This window comes from Toxorhynchites rutilus, chromosome 2 (assembly GCF_029784135.1).
Source record: "Toxorhynchites rutilus septentrionalis strain SRP chromosome 2, ASM2978413v1, whole genome shotgun sequence".
NCBI classification, from domain to species: Eukaryota; Metazoa; Arthropoda; class Insecta; order Diptera; family Culicidae; genus Toxorhynchites; species Toxorhynchites rutilus.
Window position 1 is genome coordinate 182,431,577 of NC_073745.1, and position 17,165 is coordinate 182,448,741.

General features: G+C 36.9%; 2 protein-coding genes across 5 annotated transcripts in view; both read left to right on the forward strand.

Moving 5' to 3' along the window:
* The window catches only part of LOC129765304 (uncharacterized), a 163,165-nt gene that overhangs the window by 121,815 nt on the left and 24,185 nt on the right, over window positions 1-17,165 (forward strand). The gene's annotated exons all lie outside the window — the stretch shown is intronic.
* LOC129765305 (uncharacterized) lies at window positions 9,022-16,469 on the forward strand. The gene is made up of 2 exons (XM_055765471.1): window positions 9,022-9,619; window positions 14,680-16,469. The coding sequence occupies exon 2, from the start codon at window positions 14,681-14,683 to the stop codon at window positions 16,439-16,441; it is 1,761 nt and encodes a 586-aa protein (XP_055621446.1). The 5' UTR covers window positions 9,022-9,619; window position 14,680; the 3' UTR covers window positions 16,442-16,469.

Below are 17,165 nucleotides of genomic sequence, written 5' to 3' on the forward strand. Positions count from 1 at the left end.
GAGATGCACCACGTCGCGCGTCGCTGATTAATGGTCAGTTGTACCCGAATAGGAAGTATCCCGTGTCGAGCTCTGGAGACTGCAACATCCCAATTATGAGAATCTTTGTAATACTAACCTCGAGCCAACCGCGAGTATTCGGTTACATATTACCTCTCGGCCCCGTCAGGCCATATGTGCCTTAATAAAATATATATTTTGGAAAAAAAATTGTAATGGGATGTATCTAGGACACGACCGCAGTTTTCGACGTAGAACTACGGAATTATATTATTCAATCCACTTGCTTATCACTTCGACTATTATTTGAGAATGCATCGACATTTTTGTAATACCTTTTTAGCTATTTAATTTTTTATTGCTTCAGTAAACTCGAAAGAGTCGAGTAAAGTCGAAAGCTATCAGCACTTCTCGTTTATTTGGTTCAACTCATCAGATTTTCGCCTTCCCACTCAGATATCGATTTTCACAAATTATGAACCCTTTCGCTCCTATATTCCGCTTGAGATGTGATCGAACCCCACAACATGCAACAATAAGCTACCCTGCTGGAATTTGAAAGCATAAAGGGTGTGTCACGTCAAATTGCATCACGGAAAAAACGCTGTAGAAATTCGCCCAGTAGACCGATCCTTTTGAAAATTTTAGTAAAATAAAAACTATTAAACAACTTTTGGCATTTTCTTTTTATTCATACTTCGAGCCCAAGCCCGTATGCTCGCACCTTCCTCTTTACCCCGTCCATAAGGTTCTGTACAACGTCAGGTTGTAGTTTTTTTTGAACAGAAATCCATTTTCTCTTGAAGTCCGCCTCCGATTTGACAACTTTTGGGTTCTTCCAAAGGGCCTGCTTCATAATCGCCCAATATTTCTCTATTGGGCGAAGCTCCGGCGCGTTGGACGGGTTCATTTCCTTTGGCACGAAGGTGACCCCGTTGGCTTCGTACCACTCCAACACGTCCTTTGAATAGTGGCACGAAGCGAGATCCGGCCAGAAGATGGTCGGGCCCTCGTGCTGCTTCAATAGTGGTAGTAAGCGCTTCTGTAGGCACTCCTTAAGGTAAACCTGCCCGTTTACCGTGCCGGTCATCACGAAGGGGGCGCTCCGCTTTCCGCAAGAGCAGATCGCCTTCTGAACCTTGTATGTACGCAGGCCCTCCCGCCGCTTGGTCCGCTGGACGAATGAACTTGACAAATTCAGCTTATTGGCGACATCCCGGACCGAACTTCTCGAATCACGTCTAAACTGCTTAACTACGCACTTGTGATCTTTTTCACTGACGGAGCATCCATTTTTGCCTTTCTTCACCTTCCGGTCGATGGTTAGGTTCTCGAAGTATAGTTTTAGTACTCTGCTGACCGTGGATTTGACGATTCCCAGCATCTTACCGATGTCCCGATGTGACAACTCCGGATTCTCGAAATGAGTGCGCAGGATTAATTCACGACGCTCTTTTTCGTTCGACGACATTTTTACGAATTTACGAAAAATTGACAGTAAAGCATGTCTAACGTGATCTATACACTCTTATCTGATTATAAGCGAAAGCTGAAGATATAATTCCTAAAAATTAAATTTCTACAGCGTTTTTTCCGTGATGCAATTTGATGTGACACACCCTTTACTTTCATGAAATATACGTTTATCTAAATAAATGCAGTGTATATCTATATTCCAAAATTCTGGATACTCTTCCATATCCGCACAAGCACAAAAAAATCTCGGATGCTGCTCTTCTTTGTCGTAGCACACCTTGATACAGAGGGCTTCTTCTCCTTGTATCGAGCTATGTGTGTATGTTTGTGAAATCAGCATTAGGCATGGATGATATCCACTCGTTGTGTTATCCTAGCTCACTCGCATCTGTGTTTTCATTTTATTCTATTTTTGGTTTCCGCCTCTAGCCCTGAGAAGGGTCCTATTCCATACTTCTCCATCACCCGTCAAGAAAACAATCCTCTCCTGCTCGACGCTCTGCGGCAACCATGTTGCTTCGATGACCACCAAACGAGAAATGGTGGGGCTTCATGATGATGATGATGATGTTGAAAGAGAGAGATTTTAAACTGGCTTCAAATCGTAGATGGCTTATTTAAACCAAATATGTTGAAAACGGACAGAAACGAATGTATCAGTTGCTCGTTATAGACAGCTCTGTTCGGGAATACACACAAATCGGCAGAACAAATGTATGGAAAAATAGGAATGCTTCCAGTTTTCATTAATTTAAACTGTTTAGGCATTAGTGGATTGTACTATATAGTATATCATACAAATCTTAGAGAATTTCCGATTCCATTGGTGTGCAAAGTATCAGAATTTATTCGTTGTGAAAATAGTTATTGACGTTAACTTTATTCCACAAAAACGTGACCTGTTTTCTGATTTGGCACGTTTCCTGAAAGACGTAGTTCTACGCCAAAAAACGCCAAACCGGCTATTGAATCATAAACGCGCCGCTGTTTTTGGTTGACGGGCAGCAAACGCGCGGATAGCTTTTTCATGTCCAAAATGTCTTGGAAAATGTAACCCACTCGTTCTTTTGAAATATATACGGCTCCAGCTAACTCGCGTAACTTCACTTTACGATCGTTCAAAACGAGTCGATATTTTACTATTTCTGGTAGCCGCTTTTGGCTTTCCAGAGCGAGGTGCATCTGCGGTGCTTGTACGGCCCACTTTAAATTCACTAAACCACCGATAAACTGTTGTTTTCAAAGGAGTAGAAGTGGAATAACATTTTGTCAACAACTGTATTGATTGTTCAGCGGTTTTTCCCATCAAAAAACAATGTTTGATCAAAATACGATATTTCTCTTTTTTCCGTTTTCTGTAAAGCTAATGACAAATGAACTTCGTTAAATGAATCTTGTTTATTTTTGGTGGTGCCATCTGTTGAAAAATCCCAGTACTTTTCAGCCCATTTAGTATTAAGGGGGGACCCCTGTCTGGATGGTGAAATGTTAGATGTTAGGTATAAAGTGAAGTGTGCAAGTATTTGGTTGTTGTTTAGGGTATATTTGAAGATGTATTTTCCATTTTTTGAGTGCACGAATAACGATTATAACGCTATTGACAGCTGAATACGTAGATGTTATCTGAAAATCGGTACCTTGCTGGTGGTCTCGGTTCTGAAGCAATAGGGTGCAGAACGAATTCCAATTAATATTTTGAAACTTTAGGTTAATACCTAAAGCGTCACATAGGGGTTTTTAAGAATTCGACAAATTGTCAAAATTGTGGCCGTTTTTGTTTAAAACGGGTTATTTTTCATGAAAATGCTGTTTTAAAAAATAGAAAAAATTGATATCAAAAAGAGGCTATGTAACACTTTAGATAATTCATTTTTGCATGCTGATAAAAAAATTCAGTCAAATCGGTCGAGATCCTAAGATGTCGATACCACAAGCTGAAAAACATGGTTTCGAGGAAAACGCGTTTGAAAATTCGTACATCGGTATCATATCCCGTATGGTAACCTTATTCTTTTGGCTGTAACTTTCCAACAAAATAAAATATCGAAAAATCCTTTTATGACAACATTTCTGAGGGCATAAGTTTCCCAAAAATGCAACAAGAAAAATTCAAATTTTCGACCTCCCAGACCGTGGTCCTCCCCTAAACTTTCATTATACCAGCCCTATTACCAGGTGTACAAGTATGAAACCAGTTTTTTTTAAGGAAAGCATACATTAATTGCCTTAAAATAAAAAATAAAAAAACCCTACTTTATTCAACGTATTTTCCATCTCTGTGGCAATTTGTTGATGCTACGCCGAAAAAGCTGTTCCTCTTTAGAAGCCATCTATTCGTCAAGCCATTTTCGCACATTTTCGTAAGACTTGAAGTGCTGCTCAGCAAGTGCGGGTTCAATCGATGTAATAAGGGGTGGTCGGAAGGATCCAAGTTTGATGAGTGAGCCGCATGTGAAAGAACTTCCCAATCAAATTACTCTATCGTTTCCTGGGCCGGTTTTGCAGTGTATGATGGAGCATTACCATACAACGAAATCACTTTCTGTTACTTTTTTGTTGGTACTCTGGTCATTTTTCACCCATAGCTCGATTCAAATTGATCGATTGTTGTTGATAGCGATCAGTATTTACAGTTTCAGCAGGTTTGAGTAGCTCATAGTAGATCAAACCTTTCAGATCCTACTAAACACTGAGCATTGTCTTTCGTCCATAGCGATTTTCCTATCCTCTGGATATTTTTCATGATCTCAACCGCATGGAGATGGCTTAATGAGTCACATACAATTTACCCGCGAGTTGTTGTTGCGTCTGAGTGTCAACTCCGTTCGAAAATACATGCCGTTTGTTGCCCTCGTACATTTCGGAAGTTTTCTACGCTGTTGTCTTGTTCTTATGTCAAAATAACCATTCATAAATTTGTTGGACCACTTCAAACACTGCGATTTTTCGAGAGCATGTTCGTCGCAAGCTTCGACAATCATTCGATGCGATGTTTCTTCAAATGGTAACAGAAAGTCAATGCTTCACATGTTTAAAACTTTTTAAATATTTGTTGGAAAGAAAAACTTATTTGTTTTCAGTTGAAATAATTTGCTAGATTTCAAAACAAGGCAATGCTACCAATAATAGGATATGATTGACAGTTAAGAGTGACAGAGTTGGCAAATTTCGTTTTCATATTTATAGATCTGCTATATGCCATAGTTATATTCGAATAGCGCGCATTAAAATATAACTAATTATTTTTCATTTGTGACAGAGAAACTGAACGAACGTTCGTTAAATTAAACAGTAGAGTTCCGTATTAAACAAAAGCAGATGATTGAACGAACCCAAATGCGATTTTACTTTAAAATCAACATAAAAGCTGAAACCAAGCAAACAAAAAGCTTCAGTCCATTTAATGTAAAACGTATTGATTTTTATGTAGCATTGAAAGACGTCACCATGATTCATGCGAGGTGGGTATTCGTTTGTTGGAATAAACAGAATGAGGCAAAAAAAATCAAAACGAACGAATCATCGAGGGTGATTTTTTCGGTCGCTGCTGCCTCTTCTTATCACTTGGAGCTATCATCGTTACCCTTGCTGCTGCTGCCGCCAGCATAACGCTGCAAGCGGAAACCCTTGAAATGGAAGTACATTAGATAGCCGAATGAGAGTTCCTACTGACCATTATTTATTATTGCTCGTTTGGGGCCTTTATCTACGTCCAGCACAACTTAGCTGAAAAAAATAATGTAAAGTGTAGGTTGTGGGTGAAACGTGTTTACGTGAAATTTGCACATAGTTTCTTCAAGAAATGCCAGATTGAAACCAATACTATAATGTATGAACATACTCGTTTTAAAAGTATTGATACAATTATGGAATGAACTATGGAGCTGGATTCTACATCGGTGCCTAAAGTGTAAACCATCAGATCAATCTCCTCTCCGTCTACTGTTGACAAATTTAGATTTGTTCACAACATTGAATTTCTGGAGTGAGCTCTAAGTCTACTTGTTGGAACATTTTTATAGAAGTTATAGGTACTGAAATTGATAAGTAACCTAACCAAGTCGACACAAGGATCGTGTTAGTTATTTACTCATGAATTTCATCCAACAAATTGTGTTTGTTGCCATTTTTCGAGACCATGTGTGTAAACAGATCCAGATCTGTTACTACGTATTTCACAGAAATGCCAAGGGTATGACTACAGTATTATTCGCTGTTGAAAAATATCCACTTAAATTTTGAAGAAAAAAGATAAGATTACTCAATTCAATTTCCGCTCTTCTGATGATGGCATCCAGAATATGTGTTTATGTTGGATGAATGAAGGAAATTTGTCTTTTTCCTATATGATTCTAATTTGCGTAATAAATCAGGATCTTTCATTTATAATAAAAAGTATAATTCGATAATACCACTCCAATGCTCGTATACGGATTTTGTCAATAATGAATGTTACAAACATTAGATGTATTGGTCCTAACACATTTCTATACAGTAAAAGTTTTACAATTAATTTCAATATCATCCTCTTTCCCAGCGTGAACAGCAAACCAAATTTTCCGTTTCCGTTTCCTTCTATTGATTAACTTGCCTCCACATTCATTGTCATGTTTCCATCATCGCTGCAGGAAACTGCAACACAAAAGATTTTTTTTTCGCAGTCATCATTCAGCTCTTCTCGGTGACTTCTTCCGCTCGGGGGGAAAATGGGTACACAGTCTCGTTTCGTCGTCGTATGATCCGGACCCGGGTGAATGAAGAACGAAAACAAAACGGCAAATGGGTGGAATGAACTGCGGTGTCGTTTGCCTTTCGCCCCTGCGCTTGGTTTATTTAATTTTACACTTTCTTACCTTCCCATGGATACCTGTGAAATGGATACTTTCTCTGGGCATTCCGAAAATGGGGATGATTATATTTTCATAATCTAGGGTTTACAAGCTAGCCTATGTATTTTAGTTATTAGTTCCATTTGTTTATGATTGCACACAATCATCGTTATTCGGTTCTTTTAAACATAATTAAATTCATTCTGTAAATCATTCAGTGATTACAACTGACTTTATTACATGTAGTGCAAAAAATCTCGAGAGTTGGAATTGTAGGGGTGTGTCAGCATTCTTAGTTGTACTATTCAAATTCAAGTGTTGAGGTTATTATGTGTACAAGTACAAGACTACCGAATTTTTCTTTGAGAAAATGACATCCGTTTGAATCATGACTTTATCCATAATAAGTTCCATTGGAAGCCTAAACCTTATCCCATCCTCCAGGCGAATCACGGATTCCATACTGATAAAAGTCTGGTTGTTTTGAAGAGATTCTGTTATGAAGCCTTTTTTTATTTCTTCATACGATCGGAACCGCTCTTGAACAAGGGCTAGCGTCATGGACCAGAACAAATGATATGGGACAGAGTTCCCAGTTCACTCGTTCTATAGGATTCTTGACAGATCTTGATGAGTGAGGTCTGACGCGATCATGTTGTTCGAATATTTTATTATTATTTCTATCGGCAGCAAACAATGACAATTTCAAAATGATATCTAGAATTCTATGTAATGTTTTATTATTGAACACTCCTGAAACCAATCAGTGTATACTCCTATTGTCCATGCCATCCATTCTTGTTCTCTTGGTTCGGGTGTGTCGTGTTTGGGGGCCGACTTTATCGGTCCACTGATGTATTTCACGTTCTGTTCGTGCAATGGCCGCATTTTGGTAGACCCATTCGCATCTTCTTTCGAGAGTGTCAAAGCTGTCGTCTGTTTCCGTACAAAACGGATACTATCCAGGAGTGTGTTATTTATGATTGCATTCGAAACGAGTGTTTGTCGTGTCTGATATGTTTTAATGACTGGAGGAAAAGATATGTTTGTTTATTGGTAGTTTTATTATTTCATTTTGCTTCGCTATGCATCAGTTGTCTAATGAATGAATTTCGATTGGTATTCATACGAAGTGTGTGGGCTTTCACGAAACCACCAATATTACCAATGCTATGCTGTCTTGACTGAATCGTCTCAGTTTTGTTTTGATGCGCTTTATAGAAAAAGGGAGAATGGCCATAATTTACAGCTTTTTTATTTGTCTAAACGCAAACCATACGGCTGTATGTGTGAATAGGTAGATTATATATGTGACTTTTGCTGATGTGTTTTACTGTGTGTTTGATTGGATTGGCAGGAGTTTGCTAACATATGGCCAAATTCTTAATTCGGAGCTGTGATGTGTACCTGAAAGTGTTGTGTTTTGTCAACTCAACGCCCGGTGATTCGAAAGAAGGTCTGGGTTACACGGAGGTTCTTATACATCACCTTATAGTTTCCACAAGCTAATATCCAAGTGCTTACCACTTCTAATATCCAAGTGTTACCAAATCAGATAAAGGAAATTGGATAGCGTAAATTCAAATAAAGGCGCCAAAGAAAAGTCGCAGATAGAACAGAAGTGTCGTAGATAGAAAATAGAAGATATTGAAATAGAAATATGAAAATTGTGTTCAAACATAAGAGATATTAAGGTATTTCAGTGTACAGTACTAAAATATTTATACCCAAAAATACTTTCAATTCAGGCTTAACGAGGAGGGGAAAAGATATTGAAACGTATAACGAAATATCAGGAATTATTGAGAACCTACAAACGTAAGGATTTATGTATTTCGATAACTGTGAATGATTGTGAATATTTTTGTAGGGAAATTTTAATAAATTATCATCGAATAAATATTAAAATTACAGAAAGCGTTTCGATTCGTTGCTGAAGCAACAGATGCCAAATGTCTTAAAATTGCATGAAATATCCAGAATTACTGTCATCTCGAAAATAAATTCGACACTGGGACTGGTTTTTTTTTTTCGGAATACGAGACGAAACCTATGGTTTTGGGTACCAATAAAAATAGTTATATTGATTTTTCACTCGGAACTTGTTGCGAAATGTTGATTATAATATACCCTATGCATGATATTAGCTCATTCGGAATTCATTTATTAGGGCCGCAGACGTTAAACTTTAAGTTTTTTGAATACCAAAAAATCACCGGAAATCGGGGTTTTCAAACATTGCGTTTTGATGCCAAATGTCTTAATATTGCTTGACACGTCGAGATTTGCAGTTATCTCAAAAACAATTTTTTTGCAGTCGTGTCGATTTTTAACAAAAAAAATCTTTTTGAAGTTTTTATGGGGTAACTTTTTGAAATTTGAGATGACCATTTTCATTGGCATCCTGCTGTCTATTCATAATAAAATAGTCAATCAAACTAAACACAAAATATGTTTCTGCTGTCAAATTGGGTCACATATCTAGTGCCTCCAACTTAAAGTTCTATAGGGGAAGTGAAGTCATAGTGGCCACCCTAAGGAATATGCTCATTTCCAGCGTCCACATACCGCTTCAATTTCCGTTTTCCGAAGAATCTTATAGTTCAACTTATTGTTGTTCAAGATAGCATTCGGCTTTTACTATAAAAATTCAAAATAGTACATTTTTCATCATTAAAAATCTTAAAAAAATTAATAATCTATATATATATATATATATAAGTTAACGACGAAACTGCAAACCCAACTTGGAAACAAACGCCAACCGCCCCAAGCGTGTATCTCGCTTCATCAGCAGCATCAAACCTCCCACGAATAAACATCCCGTCAGCAACGCGGCCAGCCAGCCAGCCAGCCGTTCAACTATCAACGAATAACGCACAATCAGATATTCCGTCAACAAGGTGTCATATTCCGCCAGCTACCCAACTATCGATGGAATGCGCAGCGAGACCGTTGTATGCTTAGTTTAGTAAACAAGATTAGGGAAGTTATAAAAAGGCCTCAACAATTTGAATAAAGAGCATTATAGTAGTAAACGTCGAGGAACGTAGTCGAGTAGTTTTTTTTAAAAACCCCGAAAGGCCATCGAAGGTCTTGATTGGCGCAGTCGTGCGGATTAATCTCGTGTTTTCGAATCGCAATCGAGCGCCCGCGAGTGAATATCGTGGACTTGAATTCGTTACCGAGAAAAATCCGCGAACCGAAAGATAACTTTAGTGAACCCCGAAGTGAAGTGTATTTCCAAAACGGACATTGAAACAGCAATATAAGTGTACTGGAGCTCTTGGATCCGAGCGAACATCGGAAATCAGGTAAGCTTTTCCTATTTTTTAGAAAACTAACACAAAATCAACTGTGAAAATATTAAAAATAAAAAAAAATTAATGAAAAAAGTGATTAAGCGTTGTTAACAAGTGTCAAAATATATATTCAAATTATACAAAGCGAGAAAAAAAAAATATTGATTGTGTTCTAGTGCTAAGGAAAAATTAAAAATAATTAAAATGAGCCATCTTCACCAACAAGTTGCCGATTTGCAACAAGAGTTGGCAAATCGTGATGAATTAATTCATCAATTAAGAGTTGAAGCGCAAGGCGCTGCCGAAGCTGTTAACGCAGCTCGAGCAGCACAAGCCGAACACGGAGCGCAAGCAGAACAAGCTGAACAAGCAGCGCAAGCCGCGAACGAAGCCGCCGCCGCCCAGGCAGCAGCAGCAAACAATGTAATTAGAGGACAACAAATTGAAAGTGTCCTCAAATCCCTACAAACACCGCAAATTCTCCGAGACCTACCGTCTTTTGACGGCAATCCCGTAAAACTTCACTCCTTCATACGATCAATCGAAAATCTCATCCCAATAATTGATTCTGTGCGAGGAACAAATATGCACACTATTTGGACCCAAGCCATTAGATCAAAAATTGTCGGTGATGCCGATAACGTTTTAGAACTATACGGCACAAATTTAGAATGGAGAGAAATTAAATCGAATTTAATTACTCATTACAGCGACCGAAGAGATGAAATTTCTCTTACTAGAGATCTCTTTGGAATCAGTCAAATTGGATCAGTTGAGGATTTTTATGGGAAAATATCTCACATTGTATCATTGTTAGTAAATTTGCTGAATATAAACGAACTGAACGTGCAAGTAAAAACTGCCAAAAATTTATTTTACCAACAAATGGGTTTGAAAGTCTTTTTGTCAGGCTTGAAAGATCCATTAGGTCCAATTATACGTGCGCAAGCTCCCCGAAATATGAAAGAAGCTTTACGGCTATGCTTAGAAGAAAAGAATTATCATTTTGGGAAATATACTCCTAAACCTCAACCTCCACCAATTCCCTCGAAACCTAATTCACAATATCCACCAAACCATAATGCAAAATCTTTCCCTTCATATCCAATCCAATACAGAAAACCGTTCCCACAATTTCCCCCGAGACAAAACCATAACCCCTTCCAACAATACACACCGCGACCACAGCAGCAAAATTTCCAATACAAACCCAATCCATTTAACATTCAAAAACCCCAGAACACACTTCAATTTCCCCAAAATCAATTTGTAAACAAAAATGCATTTGCTCCAAGACATATACCACAACCAAGGCCAATACCTATGGAAGTTGATCCATCGATAAGATCGCGGCGAGTAAATTATATAAACAGGGCGAATTACCAAATTCCAGAAGAAAACGCTGAAAATAAAAATTATCCACTCGAGTTCAATGATCATGAATATGATCAGCAGCAATATTATTACGAACATACAGAAGAAGAAAATATGCCAGGGTCACAACAAAATCAAACTGATGATACTGCAGAAATGACGAACGAGCCGATAGCTGAACAACAAGACGATAACGAAACTGATGATTTGAATTTTCAGACGGTCGAATATTCACGGCCACCAACATAAATAATTTCATCCCATATATCGTACTTGAAACAACAAAAGGTCCCCTACGGTTCCTTATCGATACGGGAGCCAATAAAAATTACATCGATCCCAAGTACGTTAATATTGACAAATGCAAAATCACAGCACCAATGCGCATCCGAAATGTAAGCGGTACGCACAAAATAAATCGATATGCCAAACTTAATCCTTTCCCACAAATTAAGGGAATAGAAAAACAAACATTTTTCGTATTTCGGTTCCATTCATTTTTCGATGGACTAATTGGATATGAAACCTTGAAAAATGTAAAAGCAAATATTCTGACCGAAACTAACGAACTACAATTTCCCGATGGAAAAATTAAAATGTTTCGAAAATATCCAGATATCAAGAAGGTCCATCTAAATTCAAATGAAACTAAAATAATTAATCTCACAATAGATACCGAAAACGGAGACTTTTTTCTCGAAAGTGATTATTTCATTCAACCACAAGCAGTAATTCATTCCGGATTATACAGTATATCAGACAAAAACGCTCGTGTTGTGATTACAAATTATTCAAACGAGCCATGCTCGATTAATCTAGACAAAACATTTTTGACACCAGAGATCAACAATTTTGAAACAGGGCACAGAAGTGCATGTCCGTCAGGCGAAGTCATGAAAAAATCCCTTTTTGAGCAACTTAGAGTTTCGCACTTAAATGATGAGGAGCGAAACAAACTTTTAAAATTAATTCATAAAAATGAGGATGTATTTTTCATTGAAGGCGAGAATCTTACTTTTACTAGTGCCATTAAGCATGAAATAAAAACAAAGGATGATTTGCCTATACATTCTAAATCATACCGTTACCCATTTTGTCATAGGGAAGAGGTACAGCGACAGATTTGCAAAATGCTTGAGCAGGGCATCATCCAACATTCCAGTAGTCCGTGGACGTCACCTGTGTGGATAGTCCCGAAAAAAATGGATGCTTCCGGACACAAAAAGTGGCGCCTAGTAATAGATTACAGAAAATTGAATGAAAAAACGGTTGATGACCGTTATCCGATACCCAATATCACAGATGTTCTCGACAAGTTGGGACGTTGTATGTATTTCTCAACTTTAGATCTTGCTTCCGGCTTTCATCAAGTCGAAGTAGAGAAAAAGGATATTCCTAAAACTGCATTTAGTGTCGAAAACGGGCACTATGAGTTTTTGAGAATGCCGTTCGGGTTGAAAAATGCACCTTCCACGTTCCAGCGCGTAATGGACAACGTGCTAAGGGAACATATTGGTGTCATCTGCCTCGTATACATGGATGACATCATCGTTTTTTCAACTAGCCTCACAGAGCATCTTGACAATTTGGCGAAAATATTTGCAACTCTTCAGAGACATAATTTGAAAATACAATTGGACAAGAGTGAGTTCCTTCATAAGGAAGTTGCTTTCTTGGGCCATATTGTAACGTCCGATGGAGTTAAACCAAATCCGGATAAAATTGATATCATTCGGAAATGGCCTATCCCAAAAAATGAAAAGGAACTTCGAGGTTTCCTAGGTATACTAGGTTACTACAGAAAATTTATTCGAGATTTCGCTAAAATAGCAAAACCCCTCACAAATGCTTTAAGAAAAGGAGAATCGATTACACACTCAGAAGAATTTGTTACTACTTTTGAGAAATGTAAAACAATTCTCTCTGGAAGTGATATTTTACAATATCCTGATTTTTCAAAACCATTCATATTGACAACAGACGCTTCTAATTTCGCCATTGGAGCCGTTTTATCGCAAGGTCCTATTGGAAGCGATAAACCAGTAGCTTTTGCTTCCAGAACATTGAATAAGTCTGAAGAAAAGTACTCCACAATTGAAAAGGAGCTTCTAGCAGTGGTATGGGCGTGTAAATATTTCCGGCCATATCTTTATGGACGCAAATTCATTTTGTACACCGATCATAAACCCCTTACTTATGGTTTGAATTTAAAGGACACCAACAACAGATTAGTTCATTGGCGTCTCTCTTTAAGTGAATTTGATTACGAAATTAAGTATCGACCAGGAAAACAGAACACTGTTGCTGACAGTCTTTCTCGAATACGAAACGAATTGAATGTAAACGAAAATGATTCCTCTGATGACATAAGCATGCACTCAGCTGATACGGACGACTCTGAATTTATCAAATGTACAGAACTACCACTGAACACATTTAGTAACCAGATTGTTCTCAAAATTGGTCCAGATGAACCTGACAAATATGAACAAATTTTTCCAAAAGTATTCCGAAGAACAATAACTAAGGTTGGTTTTGGAGTCCCAATACTAATTAGGATATTCAAAGATTACATGGATCTAAGGCGCGTTAATTGCATACTTTGTCCAGAAAATTTGATAAACAGTATACAGATAGTATATAAAAATTATTTCAGCAGATGCAAATCATTCAAAATAGTTATTACCCAAAAATTTTTAATCGATTTAAAAACGCCGGAAGAACAAAATCTAGTGATTGAACAAACACACGAATCAGCTCACAGAGGTGTTTGGGAAAATAAAACACAAATTTCGAAACGTTATTTCTTTCCAAAAATGAAATTCAAAATTCAACAATTCATTAAAGTTTGTGAAGTATGCAATGTCAATAAATATGATAGACATCCATATAAAATTCATCTTGGTTCTACACCACACACTAAAAAACCCTTTGAAATAGTGCATATTGACATTTTTTTGAGTCAACCCTTTATATTCTTATCAGCAATTGACAAATTTTCCAGGTTTGGAACATTAATTCCTATAAAATCAAGAACAATTACAGATATAAGGAAAGCCTTGCTCAAATTATTCTCCACATATGGTACACCTGGATTGATAGTAAGTGATAATGAACCGGCTTTACGTTCCGCAGAAATTAGAGGATTAGCTAGTAATTTGAATGTCCAGATGCATTTCGTGCCCGCGAATCATAGTGAAAGCAACGGACTGGTCGAAAGGTTTCACTCAACCATAGCTGAAATCTTTCGATGCATTAAACCTCAATACACAAATCTAAACAATAAAGAAATTTTCCTAATAGCTTGTACTCTTTACAACAATACAATACATTCAGCTACAAGATTGAAACCTAGAGAAATATTTTACGGTTTGAAAGATGGACACGAACGGCCTCTCGACATTGATTTAATGCTAGAAGAAAAGAACAAATTCTATGATGAGGTTATTTTGGCGAATGAAAGAACACAAAATAAAAATCTAACCTACCATAATAAAGGTAGAGAAATACAACCTCCCATAGAAGAAAATAAAACAGTTTATAAACTGATTCAAGGAATTAAAGGAAAAACTAAAGAAAAATATCACCTGACCAAAGCTATTGAGGACAAAGGAAGAGTAATTCTCGATAGGTCTGGACGGGAAATTCATAAAGAGAATATTAAAAGAATATGAACTAATATCTTTTTCTATTTTCAGGATGGACGTTTCATTAATCATTATCCTACTGTTCCTTCCCTTTTCCCACAATAAATTTATCCAATTACACGATATCACAAATAATCCTGGAGCGCTAACTTTAAGCGCGGGAGAGGGCAGAATTCAAGAAGGATACAATAGATTATTTCACACAGTAGATTTGCAAGAATTAGGAGTCACAATTGAAATACTGGAAAATTTAATACTGAAGGTTAATAGTTCAACAGGTGATTTTTCTAGGCTTATTTATATCAAGTTTAAGGAAATTAATAATACATACAAAGCCCTTCTCCCAAACATTCAAAGAAACAAAAGATCAATCGAAACATTAGGCAGTGTTTTAAAATTTGTTACAGGCAATTTAGACGCTGAAGATTTACGACACATTAATTCAAACATAGATGCTATTAAAAGATCTGAAAACAAACTAATGGAACAAAATAATAAACAGATTGTAATGAACCAAGAATTCAAAAATCGTATACAAACATTGACAAATGTAATAAAACAGCATGAAAATGTCATATTAAAATTGAATACACAAAAAGGATATGTAATTACAGAAAACACTAAAATTTCCATACTTTTTCAGTTAGACATGGTGTTACAAACACTAAGAACAATAGAAAATACGATAGCACTTGCCAAATTAAATATTGTAACCAGACAGTTATTAACAATCAATGAACTTAAAATTGTAGCCGAACAATTAAAACAAGCAAATGTTAAATTAGACAGTTTAGAAGATGCATACAACTACCTCTCGATAACTGTGCTTTACCATGGACGCCATCTCATCATTAGCATCGACATCCCAAGGGTATCACCCATAATTTACGAAAGAATGATTATCGAAGAACTCCCAATCTTAAATAAAACCGTCAATATTAATCACCAAACAGTTCTAGTGCATTCCAACGAAACAATGGCAGTCTTAGCAGAGTTTGAACAAATAGCCAAAATCCATATTTATAAACGAAACCAATTGTTGAATATCACCAACGACTTGTGTGTTGCACCTTTAGTTCGAGGACGAAGTGGGAAATGCCCCTTCAAAGAAACACCACCCAGAACAGAATATAAACTTCTGACTTATGGAACATTAGTAGTCAAAGCTACGCTAGAAAACGTTGTGATGAGCAGTACTTGTGGTATAAACCGAAAAGAACTCAAAGGCAACTACCTTATCATATTTCAAAATTGCTCTGTAATTATTCAGGACAGGCTATTCGAAAATCTAGAATTGCACTTCAACCACCCGATTATTTCACCTCTCGAAATAAATCAAATAGAAGAAACCTCATTAGAAAAATACTACAACACTTCATACTTACATGAAATGCACATTGAAAACAGAAAGCATTTGGATTCGCTGAAAATACACAATTTTTCATCGATTGGAGCAATGTTTGCCTTAACCATGATAATCATCCTTGTTACAATCTACAGAAGACGCAACGCGATAGCAACATTTTTTATAAGACGCACGGGACGTGCTTCTCTTGGGGATGGAGTAGTTAACGACGAAACTGCAAACCCAACTTGGAAACAAACGCCAACCGCCCCAAGCGTGTATCTCGCTTCATCAGCAGCATCAAACCTCCCACGAATAAACATCCTGTCAGCAACGCGGCCAGCCAGCCAGCCAGCCGTTCAACTATCAACGAATAACGCACAATCAGATATTCCGTCAACAAGGTGTCATATTCCGCCAGCTACCCAACTATCGATGGAATGCGCAGCGAGACCGTTGTATGCTTAGTTTAGTAAACAAGATTAGGGAAGTTATAAAAAGGCCTCAACAATTTGAATAAAGAGCATTATAGTAGTAAACGTCGAGGAACGTAGTCGAGTAGTTTTTTTTTTAAATCCCGAAAGGCCATCGAAGGTCTTGATTTATATATATATATACATATATATATATATATATATATATATATATATATATATATATATATATATATATATATATATATATATATATATAATTGGATTTCTGTCTGTCTGTCTGTCTGATTCTTATGGACTCGGAAACTAATGAACCGATCGTCATGAAAATAGGTATATGGAGGTTTTTGGGACCGAGGAAGGTTTTCATGATAGTTGGAAATCCCTCCCACCTCTCTAAGGGGGGGTAATGCGATTAGTAAGAAAACGTGAATGTTTGAAGGTATTGATAACAAAAAAAAACAAATTTTGGGCGGGGCGAAGTTTGCCGGGTAAGCTAGTAATAATATAAAATAAAAATAAAAATATCATTTAATCATATTTAATCATAAAAATCATCATTTAAAAAGGTGAAAAATCGAACTTATTTTTTGCTTGGAGGGCACTCGCACATAACGGGTGTTAAATAAAAAATGAGAATTTTTTCAATCAGATATAAATTTTTTTTTTCATCGATTTCAGTATTTTTTATTAATAACATAATGTATTTTCTTCAAAACAATGTCAGTGAATGTTTGAGTAAGGGCCGTGGTCTGCTG